Genomic DNA, 27,422 nt, shown 5'->3' with positions numbered 1-27,422 from the left:
CAGGGCTGCACGTAAGTCATAACTCTATGACCATGACAACCAAGCTCCTCTCCTAAGAATTCCTGAGGTGCACATGCAGGGGAGGGCACCGGGGCCCATGCCCCTCATTGCCCCCACCCCGCCCATGGCAAGGCCCTCCCCTCTGTAACGAGGCTGGTGGATCCAGGTTCCTGAGGGGCCCACTGAGAGCTCAGTGATCCCATCTCCGGCACGTTGCCTTGGGGCCAGTGCCCTGTGGGGAACTCTAGCTCACCCTGGGGAGCTCACCTGTGCCCGAGGCCTGGCAGTAGAACCCAGCGGGGCAGGGCTCACAGGACCCCTGGGCCTCCCGGGGCTGGAACGTTCCATTCTCACAGGCCCTCGGCTGGGGAGAACCTTCTGGACAGAAGAAGCCGGGCGGGCACCGGAAAGATGAAGGGGTGGCTGAGGTCTGGCCAGGGGGACAGTAGTAACCTGCCGAGCATGGCCCATCCGGGAAGCGTTTCCCAGCCCCTGTGGAGAGAGGGTGGAGAGCGGGGCCTGGCTTCAAGTGAGAAGGGGAAGAGGAGGGGCAGGCTGGTGGTTGAGGCGCCAGGCCTGGAGCCAGACTTGCTCCGTGGCTGCTGCCCCTGAAGCTGTGCCAGAGGCCTCTCTGAACTTCAGTCTGTGAGTGAGGAACCCTGCTGTGAGCATAAATGAGCCCAAAGTTCCCGCCTGATCATGCAGAGCCAAGGTGAGAGTGCTGGCTGGGGCCCAGGACTCAGGCCAGGCTTCAGCGGGCAGAGCCCGCGGCTGGTAGGCCCACACTTCGCACCCTGGCCTTGTCCCCAAATACTCTCATGGAGCTCGTCGGGGGCCTGGGGACCATCTGGGGGAACACACTCTGCCCTTCTGCTCCCAGCCTCACACACCACTCCACCTCCTGCCCACCTGTGTTTTCTGGGCAGTTTATGTATAAATGGACTAGATGCTACCACTGACAAGTACTCCTCACACTTCCTCTCTCCAACATGGGTACAGCAGTGCTCACCCTCTCATCCCGGGGCTCAATCCCGGGGTGTCCTCCTGAAGCCCTGCCCCTAGCTGCTCCCTGAGCATGGCTGCTGCTGCTGCTAAGTCACTTCAGTCGTGTCCGACTCTGTGTGACCCCATAGACGGCAGCCCACCAGGCTCCCCCGTCCCTGGGATTCTCCAGGCAAGAACACTGGAGTGGGTTGCCATTTCCTTCTCCATGAGCAAGGCTAGTGACCTTCAAAGTCCGTGCTTACCCCATGGTCCCTCCCAAGGGCACTGCAGGAGTCCAGGTGTGCCTGAGCTGGGGTGCTCCTCTGTTTCAGTGTGTCCCCCTCCCGACTGTGAACTTCCAGGGGTTGGGGCCAATCACTTTTGCCTTCACCTCCCATCCCCGTGCCTAGGCCTCCAGCAGAGTCCCTTGTGGGGGCTGCAGGTCATAGTGATATGAGAGGGTGTCTGACCTTAGGCAGGCTGTGTCTCTGGGGGAAATGGAACCATTTAGGACCCTCAAAGTCCCCGGGAGATGGCGCTCATCACCTGAGTCCGAGCAGAACTGTCCAGCAGGGCAGAGCCTGCAGTCCTGAGTGCTGTGTGCGCCGGGCCTCTCTCTGAAGGTGCCCCTGGGACAAGGGTGCTGGGTGGGGCTCTGGGTGCCCAAAGGGCAGTAGTAGCCAGCTGGACAGTCCACTGGCCAAAAGGACATGGCTCCTGGAGCTTGGATCCCATAGGGACAGAACCTGTAGACATGAGGTGGTCAGGAACAAAGGAACAAGGACTTCTATAGCCCCAGACTTTCTAGGAAGGGGGCTCGCCCAGAGCTCCCGGGACGTGGAGGGTTTGGGCAGAAGCAGTTCTCTGAACTCTGTGAGTTCAGAGGAGATGGGCACTGAGGCAAAAATGTCCTCCTCTCTTAGAGTCTTGTTTGAAGCCTGCAGCCCTCCATGCCCCTGCACTGGCGTTAGTGTCTATTATGTTGGGTTTCACAGGGTGATGGGGGCCCGGAGTGCCCGTGGCCACTGGTCCCTGCAACATGTGGGGGCTCCTCTGGCTCCTGGCAGGGGGTGGGGGCAGGAGAAGTCAGGAGTCAGCTGGATAGAGGAGGAGCCCAGCCCAGCCCAGCCCAGTGCCTCACTTTCCAGCAGGGCAGGTCTTGCAGAGACTCTGTCCAGGCTCATCCTGATATTGCCCTGGGGGGCAGAGCTGGGGCTCCAGGCTGCCTGGGGGGCACGAGTACCCAGCAGGGCAGAGAATGCCTGGAAAAGCCAGGGGAGACAGTTACTTCCTCTTGGGAGAGCCCCCATTTCCTTCCAGCCAAAGCCCAGAGCAGCCTTTGCTGACTTTCTCCAGTCAGTGAGGTGGAGGCGGGCATGTGACCTGTGGGGCCCGGGACGCTCACAGCTCAGTCCCCCAAGAGCCTGAAGGGGGTGGCCCCCTGTGTGGAGGGGCCGTGTGGGGCGGGAGTCAGGCCTGCAGTGGCCTGGCCGAGCAGGTGCAGGATAAGTGCTCAGGCTGGGCTGTAGCCGGCACGCAGGGCAGTCTCGGGCTGCACTCACTTCTCAGGAGAGGGGCTCCCCGGTCCTAGTCCTATGAGGTGTCCCTGACCGTAGCTTGGGAACTGCCATGTGGACTAAGCCCCTGGGAGACCCCTGTGCTCTCAGAACATGGAACTCTGGCGAGCAGTAGGAAGCCCACCCGGGCTCACAGAGTAGGTTTCTTGAGGACCCTCGACTGGTGAGGGCATGAGATGCCAGTTGCAGTGAAGCTCATTTGGGAGCCAAACTGTGGGGAGGAGAAGCGGGGTGGGACTGGAAGCCTGTGCTCTGTGTCCACATTCTGGAGGTGAAACTGTCTTTATGCCAGAGCTTCCAGACAGGGACAGTTTGGGGGGTTCCTCCTGAGAACTGCAGCATCAGAGGAGCCTCGTCCTTGGTCAGGAGCCCCCTCCCACGCTGTTGCTCTCGGGCCGTGCCTTGCACATGGGCTGTCCTCCCCACACTGGTGGGGAGGCTGCCTAAGAATGGAGGTTACCACCAAGCAGTATGCAGGCTGGGTCCTACCCGCTTCCTGAGCTTGGGTGCACGGGGAGCCTGTCCAGTGCACGGTGTCCCCAGGTGTCCACAGGTCACAGAGCTCCAGGTCACAAGAGCCATCTCCCTACTGCCGGGCTATGGGAGCCCGAGTGCAGGGGGAGAGCCCACCAGCCTTGTCTCCCCTCAAGGCCGGCCTATGGGGGACCCCACGACACCCTCTTCCCAAGCTGTGAACAATGGCTCCCCTTACCTGGAGGGAGAGCCCACAGGCCTTGTCTCCCTTCCAGGCTGGCCCTGGGTACCCCACGGCACCCCTTTCCCAAGCTTACCTGGACTGTGCCCAGAGATGGAGGACTCGGGACAGAACCAACCTCCTTCACATGGAGTGTCTGGGGAGCTCAGGCCAGCGTGGGAGCAGAGCCAACCGGCCGGGCATGGCTGGCAGTCCTTCCACGACGTGGCCCCACGGACAGGCAGGAGAGAGCCTGCAGGTCCAATGCTATGGCCACCACTGGGGGGCCTCCGGAAGGGACACTAGTGCTGGCCCGTCTCAGATTACAGGGCTGTGCCCTGCTCTGCCCACTCGGTCTCCCAGACCAGTGCCCGCTGTGTGGCACCTCCGTGTCTCATCATCCACCTCCCCTGCTGGCACCATGCAATCCCACCGCACCTCTCTCATACCCCTCCTGGCTCAGGCCTCCCTCAGAGCCCTGGACCTGGGCTCTAAGTCTCTCCACACACAAGCCCTGGCTATGCGGATCCAGAGGCCCGGATGATGCTCTTTAAGTGCCACCTGGGGCGTCTTCCATGCCCTCCCTGAGGCCTCCCCAAGGCTGGTCTTCACTCCGCTCCCCTCCTCAGCCCAGAGCAGACCCCTCACTGCTGGTGCTCATCTACCAGTGACTCACCCGGGGGGCACGGAGTGGGCCTAGGGCTTCCCTGGGGGCAGAAGTGGCCCAGAGGACAGAGGTCTCCTGTGGTCCCATCACTGGGATTTGGGACATAGGCTCCCTGAGTGCAGTAGAACCCTGCACTGCAAGATCCAGATGCGGCTGCCAGGCCGGGCAGGGGACAGTAGGAGCCTGTAAGGCAGAGGGAAAGAGAGGACACCTGGAGGCTGGGGAGCAGAGTGATGGGGCCCCCCACACCCACCCAGCAGAGGTGGGTGGCTCTAATGTACACTGTGGGCCATGGCCAGAGCACCCCCACATGGGACAGACCTGAGTCCCTCCCCTGCTGGCCAGGGAGGAAGTGGCCTAACACGGCTGGAATGGGTGCCTCCCTGTCCCCGTACCTGGCTCACAGGGGCTGCAGTCTGACCACTGGGTGCCCCCTCTCTGTGGCCTGTAGGTGCCCCGGGGGCAGGGGAACTGGGAAGCGAAGGCAGTGGAGGCAGGACAGTAGTGGCCAGCAGGACACTGGTTCCCCAGCACAGAGGAGGTGTTGGCTGGGCAGAAAAAGCTACAGGGACAAGGCAGGGGTCAGAGACCAGGCAGGGGTCAGAGACCTGTGCGGCCCGTGACTCGGTGTAGGGAGGAGATGGTGCCTGGGGTTGCCTTCCTTCCGTGGCTGCAAAGGGTGTCCCTGCATGGGGACACAGCTCTCAGCAGCGCACGGGGCATGCGGGGGCACTTTGTGTGGCACTTAAGTGACTTAAATTACAGCCAGAGAGGCCCAGGTTTGAAATGAGGAATGACCTGGTGATACCAGGAGATAAAGATGGGGAGAAAAAAAAGTGGAAGTTCTGTGATGTCGAAAGGGGCCTGCCAGCTGCCCCAGAACTGTGGAGGGGGATGCCTGGTGCACTTACCCCTCAGGACAGGGCTCACAATGGTCCTGGGCAACCTGACCATTGTGGGTGCCTGCTGGGCAGGGCCTGGGGGCTGCAGTGCCCAGGGGGCAGAAGTGTCCTGGAAGGGAAGCAGACCCGAGAGTCAGGGCAAAGGCAGGCCCATTCCCCAGTGCTCAGAGCAGCTCCATCCTAAACCCAGTTCCTGGAGGATCTGGGGGACCCTCGGCCCTGACTGTGGGCTACCTTGGAGCCTGCTCCTTCCCCGCCTTCCCTGGCTCCTCCTCAGGCCAGCCCTGGGGGTACCTGCTGGGCAAGGGCCACTGGTCTGGTCTCCCAGGGAGCCATTGGGGACGAGGGCCCCAGTGAGGCAGAAGAAGCCTGTGCTGCAGGGCCCAGAAGGCCTGGTGAGGCCGGGAGAGCCGCAGTAGTACCCAGGTGGGCAAGGAGAGCAGGCAGCCTACAAGAGATGTGCCTGTGAGGCTGTGCAACAACCTTGGATCTCAGAGGTTAGACCAAACAGGCCCTCCTCACACCCGGACTTTTCCCTGGGCCAGGGTCTCCTACCTCTGAGCTGAGCTTGCTGTGTGGGCTAAAGGTGCCAGGTGGGCAGGGCTGGGGCGTGGCCGAGCCCCTAGGGCAGTAGTGTCCTGGAGGACAAGGCCCGGCCCTCTCTGGAACCAAGAGACAAGTTAGCCGGGTCACTGAGAAGGATGGGGTACTGGAGCAGCTGTGCCCGCACCCCTGGTGCAGGCTCTGGGCCCAGGGGGGTTGGGGGAGGTTCTGGGGTGGGCCCTCCGGAGGCACACTGGGGAGGGCCCTCCTGTGGCCACACTTTGGCACCTGCCCGTCCACCACCGCCCGTACTGCTGGTACCAAGGGGAAGAGGCCCAAGGATACTTGTCACGGCTGGTGAGGTTGGAAAGGGGCCCCTGAGGAAGGCGGGCCTTCTTGGAAGGCTCAAGGGTAGGGGATGGTCAGTCTGGGACTGAGGAGCGGCCCCTGGAGCACCACCTGCTTCACTCTCGCTGCAGAAGCCTTTGTAGGCCTCCCTGCACTGGCAAGTGCGGTGATGTTCTCCTGTTTCTGGAGCTGCTCAGCCATGTCTTCCCTCCTCCGCTGGCCTCCTATGGGCCAGGCTCTGAGACGCCTGCCACCAGGGTGGCTGGGGGTGGGGGTGGGCGGTAGCTGGCCCAGGTGGCTACCACTGAGCAGACTGGGTGTTGGAGCTGGCACCTGGGCCTTTCCAGGGTGGTGTGGCCCTGGGATCCTGGGGTAGTGCAGAGTGGCTGGAAGCTGGACCAGTGGGTCAGTGGGCGCCCAGCTGGGCTACTGACTGTGTGATCTGAGGTGAAGCAGACCCTTCTCTTGAGGTCAGGGTTGGACTGGATCCCAGGCCTCTGTCCTTTGGACCCTGGACACAGAGCACTGGGAGCTCCGTGAGATGCGGTGAAGCTTTCTGTGTTTTCCCTGGATATGTGTCCATAGATTCTGTCACTTTCTACAGGACATTTGACTCCCTAGAGACTCAAAACACCAAATGACCTCATGGCTGCTCATGAGAACCACTTAGTAAGATTATAATATTGACCTTGTCTGGCCTGGCCCCCACCCCAGACACTCTGGTTTGATGGCCTGTCCCTCCCCCACCCCACAGTAAGCACCAGATGATTCCCATGCTACCCCTAAAGCAAGCTTCTTCAGGCCTGCCCTGGTGCTTTCCCCTGGCCTGGCTAGTGAGGGATATGGGGGTCTCTGGGAGTCCCAAAAAATGGACAGTGGGTGGAGGGGACAAATGCCCAGGGCTCAGTTCACTGTTACCATAGGCTCTGCCAACCCTGAGCCAGAGCATGGGAACAAGGTCAGCAACCAGGTCCCTGGAGAGAACAGACACATGAGCCTGTCTGGGTGACTGGTGAGTAAATAGAGGGCCCTGCATCTGTCTCTGGCCTCCCAATTGAGGCCCTGGAAATGGAGCGGGGCTCAGTGTCTGGCAGGGAGGGGCCAGTTACCTTCAGTGCCGGCCTCTGGGTTGGGCCGGGTGGACCCTCTGGAGCAGAAGAAGCCCTCCCAGCACTGCCCGCCGGCCTCCGTGGCGTTGGCCCTGGGGCAAAACCTGCCACCGTCGCAGGCTCGACACGCCTGCAGGCTGCTCAGCCCTGGCACAGGGCCGTAGGTGCCCGCGGGGCAGGGCTGCCAGCTGAGCTCTGTTCCTTCAGGGCAGTAGAAACCTGTGAAGGGGCAGGACTGGGACCAAGGCCCGAGGAGGTGGGCAGGGAGGACGCCCGGGGGAGGCCGGGTGGGGAGTGAGCTCCTGCTGCCTTGTAATCAGAATAGACAGCCCTCCCTTCATCTGGGGGAGCTGGGGGGTGATGACAGCCCTGTCGTGGCCACCCCCTACTCCTCCCTTTCGCTCTCAACCCTTTGCTCAGTCTGCTGGGCTGCTGGCAGGACACTGACCTCTCGGACACAGCTGTGGCCTCAGCCCGGGAGCACAATAGTGGCCGCTGGGACAGATGTGACACTTTGTGGGGTGGGTGCCAGAGGCATAAAAGCCAGGAGGACACGGAGCCGCTTCAGTCAGTCCTACAGGGCAGAGGTGCCCTTGGGAGCATGACCTCCCAGAAAGCCCCTCCATGGGGGTGACGGGGACAGTTCCTCCAGTGCAGGACATGCTGGGAAAATGAGGGGGGAGCAAAAGGGCCGTGTGTAAAACAGAGAGCTAGTGGAACTCGGCTGAATAGTACAAGGAGCTCAGCTCAGTGCTCCAGGGTGACCTGGGTGTTGGAGGGGAGGAGGTCCAAGAGAGAGGGGAGATATGTATATACATATACTTAGCTGATTCAGTATAAATAATGCTGATTCTCTTCATTGTACAGCAGAAACTACACAACACTGTAAAGCAACTAAATTCCAATTTTAAAAAAAGGACCTTAGCAGAGGAGAGTTGCTGAAGAGCTTACACCCATGGGCAGCAGGTGGACCTCAAGTGTGGGCCTGGGTTCCTTCCCACTCCGCTCACTCCTGGAAACTCCAACCTCACTGGCCCCTCCCCGCAGCCTGATCCCCAGGATGGGCAGCCTGGTTCTGCTGGGGGGTGGCAGTGGATGATGGCAGAGATGAAACTTGCTGCCACAAGTCCACCCCGATGTCGTTCCAGTGACCTTGTGTGCAGAGCAGTCGGGTCCCAGCACACGGCACCCTTTGTTTGTGTACAAGTGGCCGCAGGCCCCATGGGGCAGTGGGAGTGGCTCCTCCCTACCAGTAGGAATTTCCTCCTCTGTTCTCGGACAAGAAACCCTGGACTAGAGCCAACAACCCACTCCTTGTCAGAGGATATAAACTGTTTGCCCACCCTGGGTGGCAGTGGGATGGCCAGACTGGTGGGTGGCCGCGAGGGCAGAGTCGCTCTCCGGAGCAATCCTGACACCCTCCTGGGGTTCTGTTCCCTTCCTCAGACCAAGTACCAGGTGGGCATCGGGCCGGGACAGGAGTGCCTGCAGGAGTCAGAGAGAGAGAGGAGAGGGGAGAGGCCTGTGGGCAGTCAGACCAGGAAGATTTGCCACCCCTTCTCAGCTTCCAGAGGGCAGGGACCAGCTTTGCTCTGGAGCCTTTGGGCCAGCTTCACCTGTCATCCTACAAGCGGGGACCAAAGTGGTGAGCAGTAGCAGGCTTGAAGGAGCATCCTTGGTGGGGAGTAACTGAGACACAGGGGTGAGGCAGGAAGGTCAGCTACACTGTGAGGTTTCTGAGCTCAGGCTGGAGGAGGGGTCTTGGGGAGGGGAAGGTGAGGGCTGTTGAGTAGAGAGGGGCTTCTGGGGGAGACAGCTCTGTGCTCAGCCCTTGTGGCTCAGCTCTGCCCTTCATTTGGGGCCCCTGTGGCCTGGGCTGGAAGCAGGGTTGAGCATGTGGAGACCCTCCTCCCACCAGCAGAGGACTAGGAGGGAGTGGCCTTGCCCTGCCGTGGCTGGTGTGGCCCGGGGGTGGTAGGTACCCTGGAGGCAGTAGTGCCCAGCCGGACAGAGGAGGCCCCGTGCCCCAAGGGTGGGGTCCTTGCTTGTGGCTCCTCCCGTGCACCAGTGCCCTGCAGCACAGTCTCCTAGAGAGAGGACATCTTATTGGCTGTGCCTGCCCCTTGATGCATGAGGCTTTCCCCACACCCAGCCAACCCCATGGTGGCTGCAGACAGTGGGAGTCCCTGGCCCTCCCCTGTCCAGTGTTGAGTTCCTGCATCAGAGCAGATGTGGGGCCTGTCCCCTACAGGAATGGTTAGCAGCCAGTTTGGATTTTCCTTGTGAATCATTTCTAGTTGTTTTGTATAGGAGAAAACCCAAACTCCCTAAGAAAGTGACACCCTCCTTCTTCCATTCCCCCAAACCAGCTAACAGGGGCAGGGCTGAGGGGTGGGGCAGACACTGGAGGCCCTCTGGAAGAATCCAGCCTAGTGCCCGGTGGGCGGGGCTGAGAATGGGGCTGGGGGACCCCCCCTTTGAGGCCGCGGGCCGGGATGGGAGAACCCCAGGATCGCCTGGAGAAGTCTCTAAACTAGATGCCTGGGCCCGGCCCCGAGATTTCCTGAGGTAGGCCGTAGGGGGGGGGGGTCTGTCTTTCTGACCTGAGGGGTCTTGAGCAGGCAGTGGGAATAAAGATCTCCCTTTGGCCCAACCAGCCCATGCTGCTCTGACCCTATGTTGGCCAGTGATCCAGGTCCATGGAGCTTCTCCAAAAGCATCTCCTCCTCAGCCTGGCTGTAACCCACCACTTCTCCCGCCACTGCCCATGGCCTCCACTGCCCACGGCCTCCTCTGCCCCTAGGACATACCTGATGGAGCCGTGAGTCCCGCCAGGGCACAGAACTTCCCAGGAGGGCACAGCTGGCATTCAGTGATGCTTCTTAAACCCTTCCGAGGGCCGTAAGTGCCCACTGGGCAGCTATGCTGTGTGGCTACGAATGTGCCCGGGGGGCAGTAATAGCCTTCAGGACAAGGGTGCAGGCTGAAATCCTGAACAGGCCCGGCACTGGAGTCGCAGTAATAACCTGGCCAGGAGCGATGAGCTCTCAGGACTCCCCCTGAGATGTTTAGTCCTGGCAGGATCTCCAGCACAAGGGCCCAGTGCCCAGAGAGCTGCCCTCCTTGACTCTCGCTCCTGGCCTCCTCCCCTCTGCTGGTACCCCAGGTCTTCACCACTTCTCTCACCTGCTGGGCACTGCCCACTGGGGGCCTGGAGACCGGCCTCCTTGCAATAGAAGCCTTGTGGGCAGGCCTGGCATGCAGAGGATGTGATCTGCTCTGGGAGGCTGGAGAAGGTGCCGGCAGGACATGGCGTGGGCCTGGGTGATGCCTCAACTGAGGGTACAGGGGAGTGCCGGTCCACACACAGCAGGTGTGGACGGAGCCTCAGAGATGAGGCTCCCCTTTAGAAACACCTCTGCCCAACCTCCCTGAGGCCCCATCCCCCATCCCCTCAGCATGATATGTGGGGAGAACCCCAGATCTTTACATGTGGCTGGGGTTCAGGAGCAGGGCTGACACACCGAGAGCAAATGAGGCGTCTGGTGCAGCAAGGCAGCAGCCGTCGATCCTCAACCATCCACACCGAACAACCCAAACCACACCAGCACCCAGGCATATTTTAACCATGCCCCCACAACACTTCTTGGCCTCAGGCCAGACAGCCTGGGCACCCATTTTCCCTCTGGCTTTTCCTGCCTGCCCCAGGGTCCTAATGCAAACCCAAGACTGCAGCATCAGCAGGCCTAGGGCAGGAGGGCAAGTAGGGCTGAGACACTCACGGCAGAAGGTTCCTGGGGGGCAGGGGGCCCCCGTCAGCCCATCCTCTGGGGCTGGGGACACTGCTCCTCCTGCACAGAAGTAGCCAGCCTGGCAGGGTCCACTGGGTGTGGAGAGGCCTGGTGGAGAGCAGACGCACTGTGAGAAGTGGTTGGTCCTGCCAGGCACTGGGGGCCTTGAACAGTGTCTGGCCTCAGTGGAGTAGGTGCTGCTGGGCTGAAGGTCTTAGCACACCACAGTCCAGAGGCCCAGCCTGTGCTGAGCAGCCAGTCCCATTCTCCCCTTCTCCTGGCCCTGAGACTTAGGTACCACTCCCGTGTTGCCTGAGGCCTGAGGCCACCACCAGCAGGGGACTCTGGCTGGGGTCCGGCCCTCACTGCACTCTCCAGTTCAAGGGGGACTGAGAACCAGACAGGCAGAGTCCAGTTCATGTCTGGGTCCTCAGTGAGCGGGGTGTCCAGCCTCTATAGTTGCTCAGACACTGTGCCTCCTCCTCACACTCCTCCACGTGACCCACCTGAGGTCAATGGATCACCTGGATGGCAACATAGCCCCGCCCGTAAGTGAACCAAGCACAGCGCCCCGTGAGGCAGGTGCAGACCAAACCTGCAGTTGTCTGAGGAAACCGGTGGTGGCGTGTGCGAGGCATGATTAATGAGACTGGTCAAGTATCCGCCAGCTCTCTCACCACACCGCCCAGCCTGGGTCACTGCACGATGGCTGGAGAGGGCTCAGTCCTTACCAGAGGTGGCACAGAAAGACCCTGGGGGGCAGGGCGTGGCCTCAGGGCTGCCCTCAGGGCAGAAGGAGCCAGCTGGGCACCTCCCCCCTGTGGCCGTGGCTGGGCACAGGCAGTTGGTGCTAGTGTAGTTGTCCAGGTCGAAGGGGCGGGCCGTCCATGCTGCCGACACACAGAACCAGCCTGAAGTGGGAGCCAGCAGGGGGGCAGGCAGTGACCCGGAGGTCAAAGGCACCCCTATCCCTGAAGCTGTGCCAGGGGGTGACCGGGTCACCCCAGGTCCAGGGACTGAAGTGGGAACCACAGGGGTCAGTGGGGACGTCTCCATGTGCTGTGGGAAACACACCTGCCTCGCAGGGCCCGGAGACCTGCGTCAGATTCTCCTGCCCACAGTAGTGGCCAGGAGGGCAGGGTAGGCAGCTGTCCAGGCTCTGGGTCAGTGGGTCTGGGTTATAGTAGCCCCGAGGGCAGGGGAACTGGGTGGCATACTTGGTACCTGAAAAGCAAAGTTCAGAAGGTTGGATCCAGCCTGGGAGTCCAGCCCTGCCCTGGGCTGGGGGAGGAGGCAGTGCCACCCTCCTGCAGGGCCCATCCCCACAGAGCCCCGGCCTCAGCCACAGGAGCCCCTCCTTACCCACCACTTCCACCAGACTCCTTGGCTGTGTGGCCCTGGCCCTGGGGTCCACAAAGCCACAGAATACGCAGGACTCCTCCTCCAGGTGGTCAGCTGTGCTGAAGGGCATGGGCCCCACAAGTTTATAACACATTGTTACCTAATATCTTTATTTTTCAGTCAATATGGATATATTATGGACATAGAGGGCTAAGTCTTGGACACAGAGGACTTCTGGGCTCTGAAGTTGCTGCAGCTTCCAGGGCAGTGAGAACCAATCTCCGCCCCCTCCCCCCAGCTGAGCGGGGCCCAGGCACTCACCCCGGGGGCAGTAGAAGCCAGCTGGGCAGGGGTGCCCACTGTAGGTCGTGAGGGTCTCAGGGCAGTAGTAGCCGGCAGGGCAGGGGAAGCAGGAGGCTTGGCCTGTCAGGTTGTTGTAGGAGCCAGCAGGGCAGGGCTGGGGGATGCTGGTCCCTTGTGGGCAGAAATGGCCTTGGGGACAGGGACCCCCCTGCTCTGAGTGGCCTGGGGAGAAGGAGGTTGGCTGAGGTCAGCAGGTTCAATCACAGCAGAGCTGGGCGACTGGTGTGGTGCCGCTGGGATGAAATGTGGATGTGGGTTTGGGTCAGAGGCTCAGTGGTTTTATAAAGAGATGATGCCCATGGCTAGCATCTGCACAGCCCTGACAGATCAACAAGCAAGTCCTTTACACACGGGCTAAGTTATTAGAGCTCCTCAAAACTCCTCTGTGGTAGGCGAGTAGGGTTGACGCTGCAGTGTCACGGGGTGTTGGCCTGAGACGGTAACCCACTCTTCCAAACACAAAGCCTTGTCCGCTCATGCTCCCTGGAGCGCCCTTCGAAGCTCTGTGATTATTTTCTTAATATGCCCGCATCCCGCTGTGGGCAGGGGGTCTTGTACCCGACCTGCTACGAGGCGCTCTCCCATGGGATGGAGACGAAAGACACACCACTGGTGAGCCAGCTCACCTCTGGGTGGCCCACAGGGCATTTCTCAAACCCACTGCCTGGTTTCCGGAAGCCTTCGGCCCTTTCTGCCGTCATCCCTGCAATTCTGCGACATTCCCAGCTTTAGACCACTGGGGCTTTGATTCAGGAGGTGGGGTGGGTCTGGGGTGGGCTTGGGGCTGCAGAGTGACCAGAATCCCATGACTGCAGTGCAAGAGGGCAGTGAGCACGCTGTGAAACTTTGCTGGACAGTGGATGGGGACAGGAGACCAGGGGGCCCAGGAATAGTGGTCAGGCCCACCCGGCTCACACACAGCCTCTGTCCTCAAACTGCCTGCATCCAGTCACATCCCATCATTAGACTACCCTCCTGCCTGTGGCTAGTGTGGGGACCACCCCTGTCCTGATAGGCACTTACCTGTTGGATTTGGGGAGGCGACTCCTGACAGACAGAAGTAGCCGGGGGAGCAGGGTCCCGAAGGGGCAGCGAGGCCAGACGCACCGCAGAAATGGCCAGACGGGCAGGACAAGCACTCGGAGGCCGCAGAAAGAAGCATCCTGGAGAGACAGAGATCTGGGAGCCAGGCTGGAGCCAGGCGGGGAGGGTCCTGGGCAGCAAGGAGCGGATGGGGGATGGGCTCTCAGGGGGTGGAGCTGCCTCTACTTTTCCCTTCTTGTCATTCCCCTGGGATTCCTCCTGCGTTCAGGGTACCCAGGGCAGCATTCTGCAGATGCTGAAGGAAAGGCTGGCTTCTCTCTCTCAAGTTAGCTGCCTGGGTGGAGGGATCCTTTTCTATCTTAATCCCCAAATGGGACTCAGGCTGCCTGAGTCCGGACCCCTGGGTCTGGAGCTATCCAGAATGGCCAGAAGCCCTCCAACCCTGGTCCACTGCTATCCCCTTGCTCAGGGACATCCTTTCCTGGGACTGGGAGGTCCCTGAAGGTGGGGACACAGGCCTCTGCTCTCAGATGAGACACAGGTGAACAAGCCATGTTCTTGATGCTTTTCTTTCTTGGCACGGCGTGTTCTCAAGCTCCCAGCCGTGGACATCGTGGGTAGCTCTCTCCCCTCTTTCTACTGCTAGGCACAGGGTGTCTGCCCCACAGACCAGATGGGAGTCCAGTTCCCTACGGCCCATGCGTGACCCTCCGAGGCAGAGGCATGTCATTGGTGAGATGTCAGTGCAGGAAGGAGGTCCAGGGAGAAGACAGTTCTGGACTCACCCTCATGGTTGGGGGCACTCACCGATCTGAGAAGGTGCCCTTAGGGCAGGGGAGGGGCACCCCTGTTCCCACTGGACAGAAGTAGCCTGGAGGGCAGGGACCCCCTGCTGTGGCACAGGCACCTCCGACAGCTTCAGCTCCTGCCCAAAGCCAGGGGTGGTTGAGATCATAGAGCAGCCTCCCCAGCCCAGAGCTGGTCGCTCAACCCACTCCCAACGGATATACACTCTGCAGCGGGCCATTTCCTGTCACAGCCCCTTGACTCCAAGGTCCTGTCCAGTCCTGATTTCTGTGGGGATGTCGGGTTGTACAGGGTCGGAAGGGGTCCTGAGATGTGTCTCCTAAATTATGGGCTGTCTGGGTGGCAACCTGCTTAGGAGCTAGAAGGTGGGGAGAAAATGTCGGGATGCCAGCATCTGCCCCATCAGGAGAAATATGGGCACAGAACAGAAGAGGGTGGGGGCTCTGGGTGGCAAAATGCAGGCCTCTGGGCATTCTGGAAATCTGTTTTCATCTTGGCCAGGTCTTTTGTTCCATTTGCAGCCTTATGTCCCCTTTTGGTCTGCTCAAGCCTTTAGGGGATGAGCCAAACTCTGAGGACTTAAGGGCCTTTGTACTATTTTGGGAAGAGAAAAGGAAATGGTGTGTGACTCCCCTTTAGTGACTGCCCTCAAGGCTGGGGTTTTGTGGAAGCCTGAATGTGCACACATCTGCACGCACGTGTGGGCCCTGCACACCTGCATGCTGCACTCTGACACAGGCTGAGGGTGCCGGAAGAGGCCCAAGGGACACGTCTCTAAGCACTGTGGCCTCACAGTTGCGTGAATGCCACCTCCACAGCACCAGGGGTGCTGAGGAGACAAGGAGAGGGTGGGCCATCTTGGAACAAGAGTGGCCGAAGTCAGGGGCTGGTTTTACGGGCCTCGGGCCCTGACCTCACCCTGGAGGACGTGCCTGTGAGGCGGTGCCTCCTGGCAGGGACTCTCAGGCTGGTGTTTCTCTTACACACGTGGGCTCCGGATCAGCCCTTACCACGGAGAACCTGCACCGGTGGCACCGAGGTCCTGTCCCCTGAGGTTCCTCCAGCCAGAGGTCCTGTGACTCCTGACCTTGTGTGTCCCCACTTTGCTCTGCTGAGGCTGATATGGGAGCGAGCTCAGCTGGGGGCAGGTGCAGTGCCCCCACCTCCAAGGACGCAGCTGGATGGAGCTGCTGCTTGGTGCACCCTGCAGGAGGCCAGAGCCCCTCTCCCTTCTGGCTGATGATGGGTCACCGAGCACACGTCCTGTGTTGTGGTCCCGTCTTAGCCTCAGTCAGGCTGAGTTCTTCCTCACTGCCTTCCTCTGCTCTGCTTTGCTGAATTTTCACCTCAACATTATGCATCCCCATCAAAATTAAAATGATTTCCCACAGGAAGGAGCTGTGCACTGGGCTCTGCCCAAGGCCGAAGGCCCTTTCCTTCCCCACCTTTTACAGGGCCCCCCCAGGTCCTGGGCCAATGGGGAGAATAGGCTCCTAGAGAACTGCTGCCCCTCAGCTCAGGCCCCAGGACACAGACTTGACTATGTCCCCAGGAGCGCCCATCCTCCCCCATCTATCTCCTCACCTGCAGGATATTCCCAGCAGTCTCGAGGCTGGCTCTGGCCCTGGCCTGAACTGGACATGCCTGGATGGCAGGCCAGGGGTAGACGTTGAGTGTCCTGGGGGCAGTAATGACCAGGCAGACAGGTCCTCTCTTGGTGGCTCTCTTGGCCTAGAAAACAGAGTGCTCTGGTTGCCCTGTGGCTCTGTCCACCCCATGCTATAGTGGTTTTCACAGCAACCCTGCTCTGCTCTCTGCACCAAGTACCTGAGCCATTGCTGTGCTGCCTGTCCACCCAGGGCACGGTCGCCAGAGAGCTTTCAGGGCAGACGTGGTCCTCCATGCCGAGGTTTCCCCAAGGCCCACCAAGAGGTCTTGGGGTCTGTGCCCCTCCTGGGCAGTAAAATCCTGGAGGCAGAGAAAGTGCTCAGGCTGGTCTGCTTTGGGGGCTGCAGCCCAGCTCCTTGCATTTGTATCCCTGAGGGTCCTGTGTTTCAGTGTGGCTCCTGTTTGCGCAAACCCAGCCACACAGGCGTATTTCCCTGGATTCCATCTGCCAGGACCAGGGTGGCTGGCTGTTCCCCCTCTGCTTGGTGCCTTCCCGCCAGTGGTCAGAGGCTCCCTCACCTGATGCACATGGGCCCCTGGGAGCAGCCTGGCCCACCTCAGCACAGAAGAGCCCAGGTGGGCAGGGCAGGCACCAGCTCACATCCGGTGCCCCTCTCTCTGCGTTCCAGGTACCCACAGGGCAGGGCCTCTGTCTGGGGTTCTCGGTGCCAGCTGGGCAAAAATGGCCGGGGGGGCAGAGGTCACCAAAGGGGAGTCCCTCCTGGAGGAAGAGGGGCCTGTCAAGGCTTAAAGTCAAAGGATGAGAGGGTTGTCTCTGCCAGATTCCCTCCTGGTCCCACCTGACCCCTCTCTGAGGAAGCCTTCCTGGCTCTACCTGGCCACTCCTGTTCATGCACATGTGCTGACCCTCACTCACACCTCCCCTGGGAACATCTCTGGGAGGTTAACTTTGCAGAAAAATAAGGCAAACTTTAGTATTAAATACCCCAAACCATCCCAGCTCCCTGTTTGCTAAAAGTATTGATACACAGCTTCAAATGTATAAGGTATATCTGCTTCTATCAATCATTTCTCAAACATTTATGTATCAACATAGTATACTTACTTGTCATTATTAAGAGTTACCTAAAATCCCACTGGGTTGATATGTCATATCCCTGACTAGGTATTTTCTTATTACTGAGCCTTGATAGTGTTTTGTAATTGTTTTGGTTTTGCTATTAAAATCTGTGGTTTGACTGTCTTTCCATAAATCACTTTTCCCCCTTTCAGGCTTTTCCCCACATTTGAATTATTGGGTCGGAAGATGGAGCTGCCTGGGGGCTTTTGATCGGTATTGCACGCTGTTCTCTGGCAGCACCTTCCTAGAGTCTCTGGTAATGGTCTTGCTTTTGGGGATTAGTAGATGCAGACAGTGGGACTTCCCAGGTGGCCCTAGTGGTAAAGTTCCCACCTGCTAATGCAGGAGATGCAGGAGACCCGAGTTTGGTCCCTGGGTTGGGAAGATCCCCTGGAGGAGGGAATGACAACTCATGGAGAATCCCATGGACAGAGGATCCTGGTGGGCTACAGTCCGTGGGGTCACAAAGAGTCGGACATGACTAGGCGACTGAGCATGGACTCACGCAGACGCCTGTGGTACAAAAGAACTTTGCTTCTTATCCTTATTGCCGGTCCAACTGTGCTTTTTTCTGGTTGTGTTTGTGTTTGGTTCCGTTTTGGGTGGAAGCTGGAGATTGTCATCAGATACTTTGGCTCGGTCTTTGTTTTTTCACACTTTGACTGGTCATGTGTAATGGTTCTGCACCCACCAGCTCTGCTCTGCGGTGGTTTCATCCCACCTGCTGGGGGCACCCTGTCAGCCCACTAGGCAGTGAGCCCTCGGGGGCAGGCACTAGGGTTTGCCCTCTGTGTGTCCCCTGACCCTGGCCCAGTCCTGAGTGGTTAGGAGGCTTGCCTCTGGGAGGCCCTGTGGGGCCTGCACTCACCGGGGAAGAGGTGTTGGAACCAGGCCCACAGTGATGTCCTGGACAGCACAGCCCCTGGGGCTCGACCAAGCCGGCTCTGCCACAGAAAGTCCCAGGGCGGCATGGATGGCAGTCCTTCACATGGGCAGCCCCAGGGGCCTCTCGGAAGGTGCCCTGGGCAGGAAGAAGGCTGCCAAAGTCAAGGTCCTGAAGCCAGAATGGGGCTCCAGGCCTGAACAGGTTGGTTACTCTGCCAGGAAGGGAGCACAGCAGGGTCTGGGACAGACGGGCAGGGGAGCAGGAGAGGCCTTATCAACAGGCTCATAAGAAAGGGTAGGATTTACTTCTCAGTAGATCAAGTGTTTGATTGCAAAGCACACAATCTGTAACTGGAATGCAGTGCAGATTTTGATAGCAGGAAGGACAAGCAAACAGAAGCCACCATGTCACCTAGAAGGGGTGTGCTTCTTGGGGAGGGGAGCCAGGGATTAGGGGAGGGGCATGAAAGAGGGGCTTCGAGGCTGGGGTTCCACCTGGGCCTCCCTCCTGTCCCTGCTCCTCTCCCACCCCACAGGCCTGGCTCTCATTGTCCCTTGTGACTTTCTGGTCTAGAGCCATCATCAGAAACCAGCTGCAGGAAAGTGGGTGTCCCAGCCCCGTCAGAGCGGGAGTGGGAGCAGAAGGCCTGGTGTGGCCCTGCCTTGGTGGAGGAACACTGATGGCTGCAGAGCTTTTCCACACAGAAGCAGAGAGGCCGGAGGTCAGAGGAAACATCTCACCTGGGGACAGGGGATGGACAGCAAGCCACGGGCTGGGCAATAGTGCCCGGGTGGACATGCTGCAGGGCTGACCAGCTTTGTCTGGTTGCAGAGTTTTCCTCCTGGGCACTCCTGGCACCAGAGATGACCTGGACCCTGGAAAGAGGGATGGGCAAGAAGACTGGTCTCTTTCCACACCTTGACATTAGGGTTGGGCCTGGGCAGAGCAGATGCTCGGGAAATGTGTCGAATCAGGTTGGGGACACGTCTGGCCTTGGCCCTAGGCTCAGTGTGCCTCCCTTTCTGAGGAGGGTGGGGCATAAGGGGCCCAACAGCAGGGTGGATGCCAGTAGAACTGAGGTGGTCTCTGAGTATCTCCTTGGTTTGTAGGTTTCCAGAGTCTGGAGGAGGGGCCAGGATGGAGGCTCTGCTCTGCTGGCGGACACAGGCTGTACCCTGTGTCCCTGACTCTAGGACTCCCCCACTCCAGGGCCTTGGAGCGAACACTTACCGAGAAGCTGCCCACGCTGCATGGCTGAGGAATGGCGGTGCCCAGCTCAGGGCAGTGGTGGCCAGCTGGGCACAGCACACAGGCCGCAGCCAGCCTCGCACCAGGACTCAGGCGGGTGGTTCCCCTAGAGTGGAAGCGGAGCGGAGGGTGTGGGGCCCAGAGCCTTCCTGGGGGAGGAGCCGTGACACCCAGGCAGGGTCACCACTGCCCCCATTCCAACTGCAGGGCTCAAGGGTAGGCTCAGGCCCTGGGCCAGGCCACCGATGAGACGGGTGTGACCCCAAACAGCCTACATGGTCGTAAGGTGCAAAACGTTTTACAACCTGGTTGTGCTTCTTTTTAAAGGTGCCTGTTTTCACAATTTGCTTCTGTTTTTCTTCTGGTTCTGCCTCTCTGTCATATTTTATATGATTTGTAATGGCTTTTTACATAGTAAGGTATTAAGTAGATGGATGGTTAGCCTATGGTTCATGTTGAAAATATCTCCCTGCTTTGGTGTTTACCTTTTACCTTCCTTTAGAGCAACTTTGAAGGACAGAAGTTTGAAACATTGTGTTCAAAATCTTGCAGTCTTTTCCTCAATTATTTCTCCTTTTCATGCTGTGCTTAGATTTTCCAAATTCTCTCAGATGTTATAAATGTTTATTTATATTTTTGTTTTGTAAATTTATGATTTTGTTTTTTACCTTGAAATTATAGTTGTTCTGAAATTTATTTTTGGATAATATTGTTTTCATTTTTTTACAGGACCATAGATTGTTTTTTTTTTTTTTAAATAAGAAAAATTCTAAGTTTTGCTTTTTGGCTACAGGAATAAAAGGCACAACTTGGTAAAAGAGTCTATTAGCAGAGAACCCCAGAGCCTGGGCCAAATCTCTGCTGAGACCCCGGCTGGAGTTAGCTTCCAGGCCCTTGGCTTTTGGGCTGGGTCATTCTGAGGTGGCTTCACAGTGCAATGATTGCAGTGCCCACCAAAGGTGCAACAGGCACCTCCTTACTGACTCCAGCCCCAAGCGCCCTCCCTCCTTCCACCTCTGGGCCCATGGACGTGTGGCTCCTACATCAGCCCATCACCCTAGGCCCTGCACCCTGGCCCTGCCCATTCTGTTTCTGTGTCTTATCTCAGAAAGGCTGCCGGGTCCTGAGGGTCTCTCTAAGAGCCCCTGGTGCCTGGAGCAGCACTGGGCTCCAGTGTGTAACATGTCATCACTTAGCTTCAGGAGCAGCCTCCCACCTCCATCCTCCCATACCTTGGACAGAGCACAGGCTTGGGGGTCCCTCTGGGACAGAAGGCCCCTGGTGGGCAGGGCAGGCAGTCCTCCACCTGGCTGTTGCCTGACTGGGAGCTGTAGGTGCCCTCTGGGCAGGGGAGCTGTGTGCCCCACTTGTTACCTGTGTCAGGGAGAAGTGCAGGGGCTGAGAAGGGTCAGAGCCACATTGTCATCACAGCAGCTCCTCACCTCCTTCCAGCGGAGGGGGTTGCGGTTCTCAAGGGAGGCCCTGGGGAGGGGCAGGGAGCAGAGGAGCCCCTCCCACAGGACCATGTCATCTGGGCTGAGATGGCCCAGGAACCCTCAGTCAGGGTGCTTGCTGGCTGACCAGTCCCAGCCTTCCTCTCAGGAAGGTCTTCCTGAGACCTAACCCTGACCTGGGAGGGCTGAAGGCTGCCCATGGTCTCGCCCCAGCCCTCACCGCTGGCCCCTGGCCCTGCCAGGGCAGACACTGCCCCGCTCACCTTCCGGGCAGTAGTGTCCAGCTCTGCATGTTCCCGAGGGCACCTGGGCTCCCCCGACACAGAACCAGCCCCTGGGACAGGGCGCACACTCCTCGCTCGCCGTCAGTCCAGCCCGGTTACTCCAGGTACCCGGGGGACACTGAAACTGTGTTGGCTGTTTGGTGCCCCAAGGGCAATAATGGCCGGCTGGGCACAGAGTGGGAGGCCGGCCTGGACCCCCAGTTCCTGCAAACACAGTTGTGAACTAGGCCTGCAGAAGCCTCAGCCCCTCTAGCCACAGCCCTCTGGCAAGGGTCAGCAGTGGCCCAGAGGCTGCCTTCCTCTCCCCGCATTGAGAGAGTGGGCTGGGAGCTAAAAACATTCTTCATGGTCCCACCTGGGAGGTGGACCATGTTCTTTGTGGGGAAAGTAGGGGCTGTGGGCCGGGGTCTGTTTCCCTGGGCTCCGTGCCTCTTCACCCAGGGGCAGGTCTGGCAGATAGCAAGGCTGCCCCTCTGCCCTCACTCACCCCTAGGGCAGGCCAGTCCCGAGGGGCAGATCTCACACTGGGACAGGTCAGAGAGGTCGCTGCGGTTGCTGAAGGTCCCAGCTGGGCAGGCATGGGTGGGAGCATGGGGACTTGAGGAGCCCACAGGGCACACGTACCTATGGCGACCAAAGTGTCAGAGCCTGGTACCCAGCAGGCAGAGCCCTCCCATCCTGGGGAGACTCACACTGTGTCCACCAGCCTGCTGTGTGGCTTTGGCATGGTGACCTGGCCTCTCTGAGCTTCCTTTCCCCCGGCTGCTCCAGAGCATGCTCAGGCCCCAGGGCTCCCACAGGAGGTCTTGGAACCGGGGACTGGTGTGACCCTAAGCCCTGCTGGGGCCCTCCTGAGTCACCAAGAGGGTGAATTCCTGGAGAATCCCTCCCTGAACCCGAAGCGCTGATTCTCCGACGGTGGAAGAGGAGGATTCTGAGCCTCCACCGCAGAGAAATCGGAGCCCCTTACCCTGGTGTGCACTCTGCATCTGGCTGAGTCAGCCCAGCCCGCGTACAGGCCCTGCCTGCGGGGCACGGAGTGCAGGCTGTGGCTTCATCCTGGCCTGGGAAGGGGCCAAATGTGCCCGGTTGGCATGGGATGGGCTGTGTGGCTTCGCTGGGACAGAAGTGTCCTGCCGGGCACTGCACACACTGGCTGAGGCCTGCGGAGACAGCAGCTTAGATTATGAGTTCTCTCTGAAGAGCCCGGCTGCTGTCTTCGAAGGAGAAGCAGTGACCATCTCCCAGGCCCTGGTGCCCTGATACTCCCGCGGACCTGGGGGTGCTGGGAGCTGGTCTCCCTCCCAGTTTACCAGGAAGGGCTTCCCTGGAGACACAGCATGGGAGCTGGTTCCCGCCTGCCCTTGCAGAGGAGAGTGGCTGGTGCTAACTGCTGGGCATCCTTGCTCCACTCAGCCAGTAGGGAGCGCTAGCCTCCCACAGACGGCTGTGATGGGCAGACTCCCAACTCCCCAAGCCTCCATTTTCCTTTCTATAAAATGGGTATCAGAACCACACCTCCACTCGGGCTGGCCGGGAGGACCGAATATGACATTATTCAGATGGACAGAGCTCTGCAGGGCACTGGACACATGGCAAGCCTTGGTGAGTGCTACTGAAAGTGAAAGTGTTGGTCACTCAGTCATGTCCGACTCTTTGTGACCGCGTGAACTGTAGCACTTCAGGCTCCTCTCTGTCCGTGGGATTCCAGGCAAGAATACTGGAGTGGGTTGCCATTCCCTTTTCTAGGAGATCTTCCTGACCCAAGTATTGAACCTGGGTCTCCTTCATTACAGGCGGATTCTTCACCAGTGGGCCACGAGGGAAGCTGCTTGGTGAGTGCTAAGTAGGTCCTGAATTCCCAGCTGAGCACGGCATCCTGGGGCTCCCATAACTGGGGTCTCAAGGGGCCCGCTGTACCCTGAGTGTGGTTTTCCTGTGGTCATCCCTCACCAGTACCTGGACTGCTGGCCACACTCAGTACTGAACAGTTAGCCTCCGCAAGCCTTTGGAGAAGCACTGGACTAGCAAGTCACCCTCCTCATTGTGCAAACAATGGACAGAATTCAGACCTGACCTGTTGAGTGGAAACTGGTATTGGGATGAGGTGTCTCCCTCCTGGTCTTGAAGCTCCTGGCTAGGTATGGCTCAGCAGCACCATGCGGACAGGGTAAATCTCCATCTGTGAGGGGACATCTCATGGGTGGGTCCTGACAGGGTTTGGGCTTCATCCTGGAGGAGCCCCCAGGCCTAGGGATGGTGTGCAGGGGCCTGGGAGCAGGCCCTGTCCACTAAGGACTGTGAGACTCTGCCAGGACTACACATCTGGGAAGGGACAGAACCTCACCACTGTGCGTACTTCCTCTGCCTCGTCTCAGTGCATTCTCCACACAGCCCTGAGGGGATGGGCTTGAGACCACCTGGGCTCCCGGGGAGTGTGCAGACCCAGCCCCCTTCTCACCCGCCCTGTGCCAGTCTTTTCCAAATGTGGTTAGGGTCTCCGGCCAGCTCTTACCTACCTGTAGGGCAGGGCTGGCAGCCAAGGCCTCTATCAGAGAAGAAGTCCAGAGGGCAGAAGATGCAGCCAGCCTCCTGCTGGGCAGGACAACAAGGAAACATGCGGTGAGAGCAGGTAGGTCATGACTAACACCTGTATCTGAACAGTGCTGACAGTTGGCACCTCAGCTCAGGTGCTTACTTTGCTAAGTGTTTCTGCAGACTCCCTGACCCAAATCCCTCTCTGAGTCACCAGGGGACAGGCCTACTTGCTTCTTGCCCTCCTTGCTCTTGCCGCACACAGAGCTGCCTGGTGACACACAGCGAGTAGCTCAGCTACCTGGTCGCTGCCATGGGTGTCTGGGCCCCAGTCACATAGCTCCTGCCTTAATCGAAGTTCCCACGGAACTGTGGCTCTGAACCTCCCAACACCTCATGTGCATCTCCTCCCTGGGTCCCTGCAGCAGCGCTGTAAGCAAGCACAGCTGCTTTCAGGTTACACTGGCTGGGCGAGTGCCTGGGATCAGAAATGCGGGCCGCTGTCGACTGCCTCCTCAAGGACAGTGTTGCCATCTTACTTTGCCATGGTTCAGGGAGATTCTGAGCAAATCTGCCTCTTTAGGGACTTCCTGAATGCCTCCCACCCCCGCCCTGGAATGAGACAAGTGGCTGTCCTCCCTGGGCATCACCTGGCAGTCCTCGCTTTCTGGGAGTCCTGGGAGCCCACCACGCGTTCCGGTGGGGCACAGCCACAGAGTGGTCCTGTTCCCTAGGCAGCTGCAAATGCCAAAGGAGGTTCAGTAGCTGAGGAGAGACCCTGCAGGCCAGGGGACAGCTGGCTTTGATGGCAGCAGCAATGGCAAGGAGGCTTGGGGACACTCAGCTCAGCTGCAGCCTGGCCCACCTTCTGTGGGCAGATGTGGAGAGAGAAGGTGGTCTGACAGCTAGCCTCACTCCCAGGTGAGGACAAGCCAGGTCACAGGACAGAGAAGTAGAGCCCTGCCAGGCACCTACCCTCCACCTTGAATTCGATCGTGAACAGAAGACTGTGGTCTGGGCAGGCTTGGGGGTCCCACCACCAAGCTCCTGTGCTCAACAAGCAGCACTCAACCCCTGGGAGGCCTCACACTTGGGGTACCATGGACAGGACCTGCCTGTCCCCCAGACCCTGGCCCTGCAGCTTGCCCCTTCTGCCCCTTCCCTCCTCTTTCCCAGGGTGTTTGCTTCTTACTAAAAGCCTGCAGGGCACTGTTGGCAGCTCCTAGCTGCAGAGGGCCATCCTGGTGGGCAGGCGATGATGAGGCCCAGGAGGTGGCACGGGGCCCCGCTGCGGGAAGAGCGGGTGGCTGTCCCTGTGAAGAGCAAAGGAGAGTGGGGCCTGGCTGTGTGACAGCCCCTCCGAGCAGGGCTGGCTCCTGTGATGAGGCTCCTCCAGCAAAAGCCCGTAAGGACTGACCAGTTGTCATAACAGACTGCACTGAGAACAGGGCGCAGGGGCTGGTGCTGAAGATCGTGGCTCTTCTGGGCACAGCCGGCAAGAGACACAGGAGGAACATGCAGAAAGGCTATGTTTAGGTCAGCAAGCTGGCTGAGAAGCCTCCTGAGACCCCAGAAACCTGACACTTGGGGAAGTTCATGGCTTTGTTGTCCCCTTTACATGCTAGAATTTCCAGGCTTTCAGAGCACCAGCAGTCAGTAGCACAGAATAGCTGAGCTGATATTTCAGCTGGTCGGCCCTCTCATTTTACACTGGGGGGAGTTGGCATGGCCGGCCAGAACCACCCCCCACCCCAAAGCCATGGTGGAAGGGCTGCTGCAGCAATCAGCAGGTGTCTTTCTGTGCCCCTGTCGGTCATCAGGTGTCAGGTACTGCCCCTCCATGGGCTCCTTCCACCCTGCCCCCCACAGGGTCTCTGCTGGGCTGAGGCAGAAGAAGGCCTGCCTGGGCTTCACCTTTGAAGCTGCTCAGCAGATCTTTACAGGAGGACCTGAGGCTCCAGCTGTAGTGGGATCTGGCCCAGACCCCAGCATTTCCACCCACTGCCAGTGAGCAACTTCTTCCCAGCTCAGTTCCACTGGGACACAATGCCTGCCTTAGAGAATTGTGAGCAATACATGAAAAAGGTGTTTATACACACACACACACACACACGTATATATATATGAAATATATAACATGTATTGAATAAACAGGTATATATAAATTTATGTCTATAATTGCTATATGGAATGTTATTGATAAGATTTATATTTTAAATAAATATATACAAGATACTATGGGCTTCTCTGGTGGTTCAGTCGGTAAAGAGTCCACCTGCAATGCAGGAGACTCAGGTTCGAGGTCTTGGTTGGGAACCTCCCTGGAGGGAGGAGGGCATGGAAACCCACTCCAGTATTCTTGCCTGGGAAATCCCATGGGCAGAGGAGCCTGGCAGGCTACAGTCCATAGGGTTACACAGGGTTGGACACAACTGGACAGGAGCACACACTACTACTTCTAGTAATTTATTACCTGTCAGCTCTGTGTTCCTAAAAGGCATAACTGCTAGTTGAATACAGAATACTAAATAATTTTCCTTTGATAAAGCCAACTGCAAGTACTTGTTTCACGTGAGGCCCAGAGAAGCAGACAATTCACAGAGAAAAGTTGATACCCGTTAGGACATATGGGGCCCCTCAGGGCTGCATGTGATTCTGGAGCCTGAGAGGAGCCGCAGAGTAGACGGATGAGAGGACCATAGACAGTGACTCCTGAGAACCTAAGTTAGGGTGAGAGTGAAGGCCTGCAGACAAGGGCAAAGAGAGTGCAGGTAGAGCAGCCCAGAGGCCAGTGGTGTGTGCCCCTCCTACTCTTCCCTCAGGCACTGACCAACAGAGATGAGGCCATGGGTTGGGCTCCTGCCTGGACCTGACACTTACTGATGGCACACACCAGGAGCCATCTGAAAAGTGGGCTTTAGTGATCTAAACGCACAGAGCTGATGAGTGGTCTAATAGAGAATGCACGTAGCGGGCTTCTGTCCCAGCACACAGCATGCACCCAGTCATCACTGACCTTGACTCACCTGCAGTGAGGGTGGCTAACAGAGGGGTCAGGGCCATCCAGAGCCTGTACTGCAGCATGCTGGAATGGTGACTAGAGAGTCTGAAGCAGAGATGTGCCGGAGCCTCAGTCTGTCCACCCTGAAGCACGTGACCCAGGCTGAAACCCGACCCTCAGCAGCCTTGGACCAGACCCAGTATGCTCATCAAGGTCCCCTGGGAATGGTGGCCTCCCTGAGAGCATCAGGGGAGGACAGGTGGGTTGTGCTTCTTGTCCAGCTCTCCTGCCTTCTCCTTCCAGGCTGCAGCCAGGAAAAGTCAGGCTTCCAGGCTCCAGTGTCCTTGTGAGATTTACCAGCTGTGGGATCCTGGAAACGATTTATTCTTTTTCTATTTCAGTTTCCTCATCTGTAAAACCGAGGTGACAAGAGTACCTGCCTCTAGGATTGTGAGCGGGTGGTGTTGAAGGAGTCTTGGGGTGTCCTTAGAACAGTGTCTGCACACACGTGCTCAGCATCAGAACTGATTCATCTTTAATTCACTGAGCCTGTGTTCAGCATTCAGCATTTGTCCGGCAGCATACAAGGGGCAGAGAACTGAAAGTCTTGACCATGTTCCCAGGGCTTAATTAAAAAGATCTAGAAAATGCAAGGGAATTTCAGTAAAACAGCTACTTCTGCTTCATGGACTACGCTAAAGCCTTTGACTGTGTGGATCACAACAAATTGCAGAAAATTTTCAAAAGATAGGCATACCAGACCACCTTACCTGCCTCCTGTATGCAGAGAAACCTGTATGTAGGTCAAGAAGCAACAGTTAGAACTAGACATGAAACAACAGACTGGTTCAAAATTGGGAAAGGAGTAAGTCAAGGCTGTACATTGTCACCCTGCTTATTTAACTTATATGCAGAGTACATCATGCAAAATGCCTGGCTGAATGAATCCCAAGCTAGAATCAAGATTGCTGGGAGAAATGTCAATAACCTCAAATATGCAGATGACACCACCCTCATGGCAGAAAGTGAAGAAGAACTAAAAAACCTCTTGATGAAGGTGAAAGAGGAAAGATAAAAACCCAGCTTAAAACTCAG

At 58.4% G+C, this 27,422-nt stretch overlaps 1 protein-coding gene across 1 annotated transcript; it reads right to left on the bottom strand.

Moving 5' to 3' along the window:
- Window positions 1–244: 244 nt before the first annotated feature.
- Window positions 245–26,410, bottom strand: LOC148775829 (uncharacterized). Its single transcript, XM_088842820.1, has 35 exons — window positions 26,353–26,410; window positions 24,519–24,614; window positions 24,192–24,194; window positions 23,557–23,597; window positions 23,311–23,386; window positions 21,762–21,954; window positions 21,279–21,415; window positions 20,728–20,841; window positions 20,286–20,427; window positions 19,036–19,159; window positions 18,546–18,680; window positions 17,908–18,042; window positions 17,788–17,863; window positions 16,358–16,510; window positions 15,998–16,138; window positions 15,755–15,814; window positions 14,171–14,288; window positions 13,343–13,482; window positions 12,278–12,481; window positions 11,690–11,839; window positions 11,347–11,526; window positions 10,607–10,723; window positions 10,011–10,160; window positions 9,635–9,850; window positions 8,807–8,911; window positions 8,168–8,309; window positions 7,273–7,487; window positions 6,825–7,043; window positions 5,380–5,486; window positions 5,119–5,272; window positions 4,834–4,933; window positions 4,318–4,484; window positions 2,126–2,246; window positions 1,531–1,730; window positions 245–492 (listed from the first exon to the last, which is right to left on the bottom strand). Exons 1-35 carry the CDS (start codon window positions 26,408–26,410, stop codon window positions 245–247), a joined length of 4,737 nt encoding a protein of 1,578 aa, XP_088698946.1.
- Window positions 26,411–27,422: the final 1,012 nt, after the last annotated feature.

Source organism: Moschus berezovskii, chromosome 13 (assembly GCF_049115385.1).
Source record: "Moschus berezovskii isolate FMDL1 chromosome 13, NW_MosBer_1.0, whole genome shotgun sequence".
NCBI lineage: Eukaryota > Metazoa > Chordata > Mammalia > Artiodactyla > Moschidae > Moschus > Moschus berezovskii.
This window is presented reverse-complemented; position numbering and strand designations above follow the sequence as displayed.

Coding starts and splice junctions, on each gene's coding strand:
- LOC148775829 (XM_088842820.1), bottom strand. CDS start 26,410: ATGCTGCAGTACAGGCTCTGGATGGCCCTGACCCCTCTGTTAGCCACC. Junction 23,387..23,556: donor GCAAGGAGGGCAAGAAGCAA/GTAGGCCTGTCC, acceptor TGTCCTGCCCAG/CAGGAGGCTGGCTGCATCTT. Junction 8,310..8,806: donor TGGGCACTACTGCCTCCAGG/GTACCTACCACC, acceptor TGACTCCTGCAG/GCACTCCTGTCCCGGCCCGA.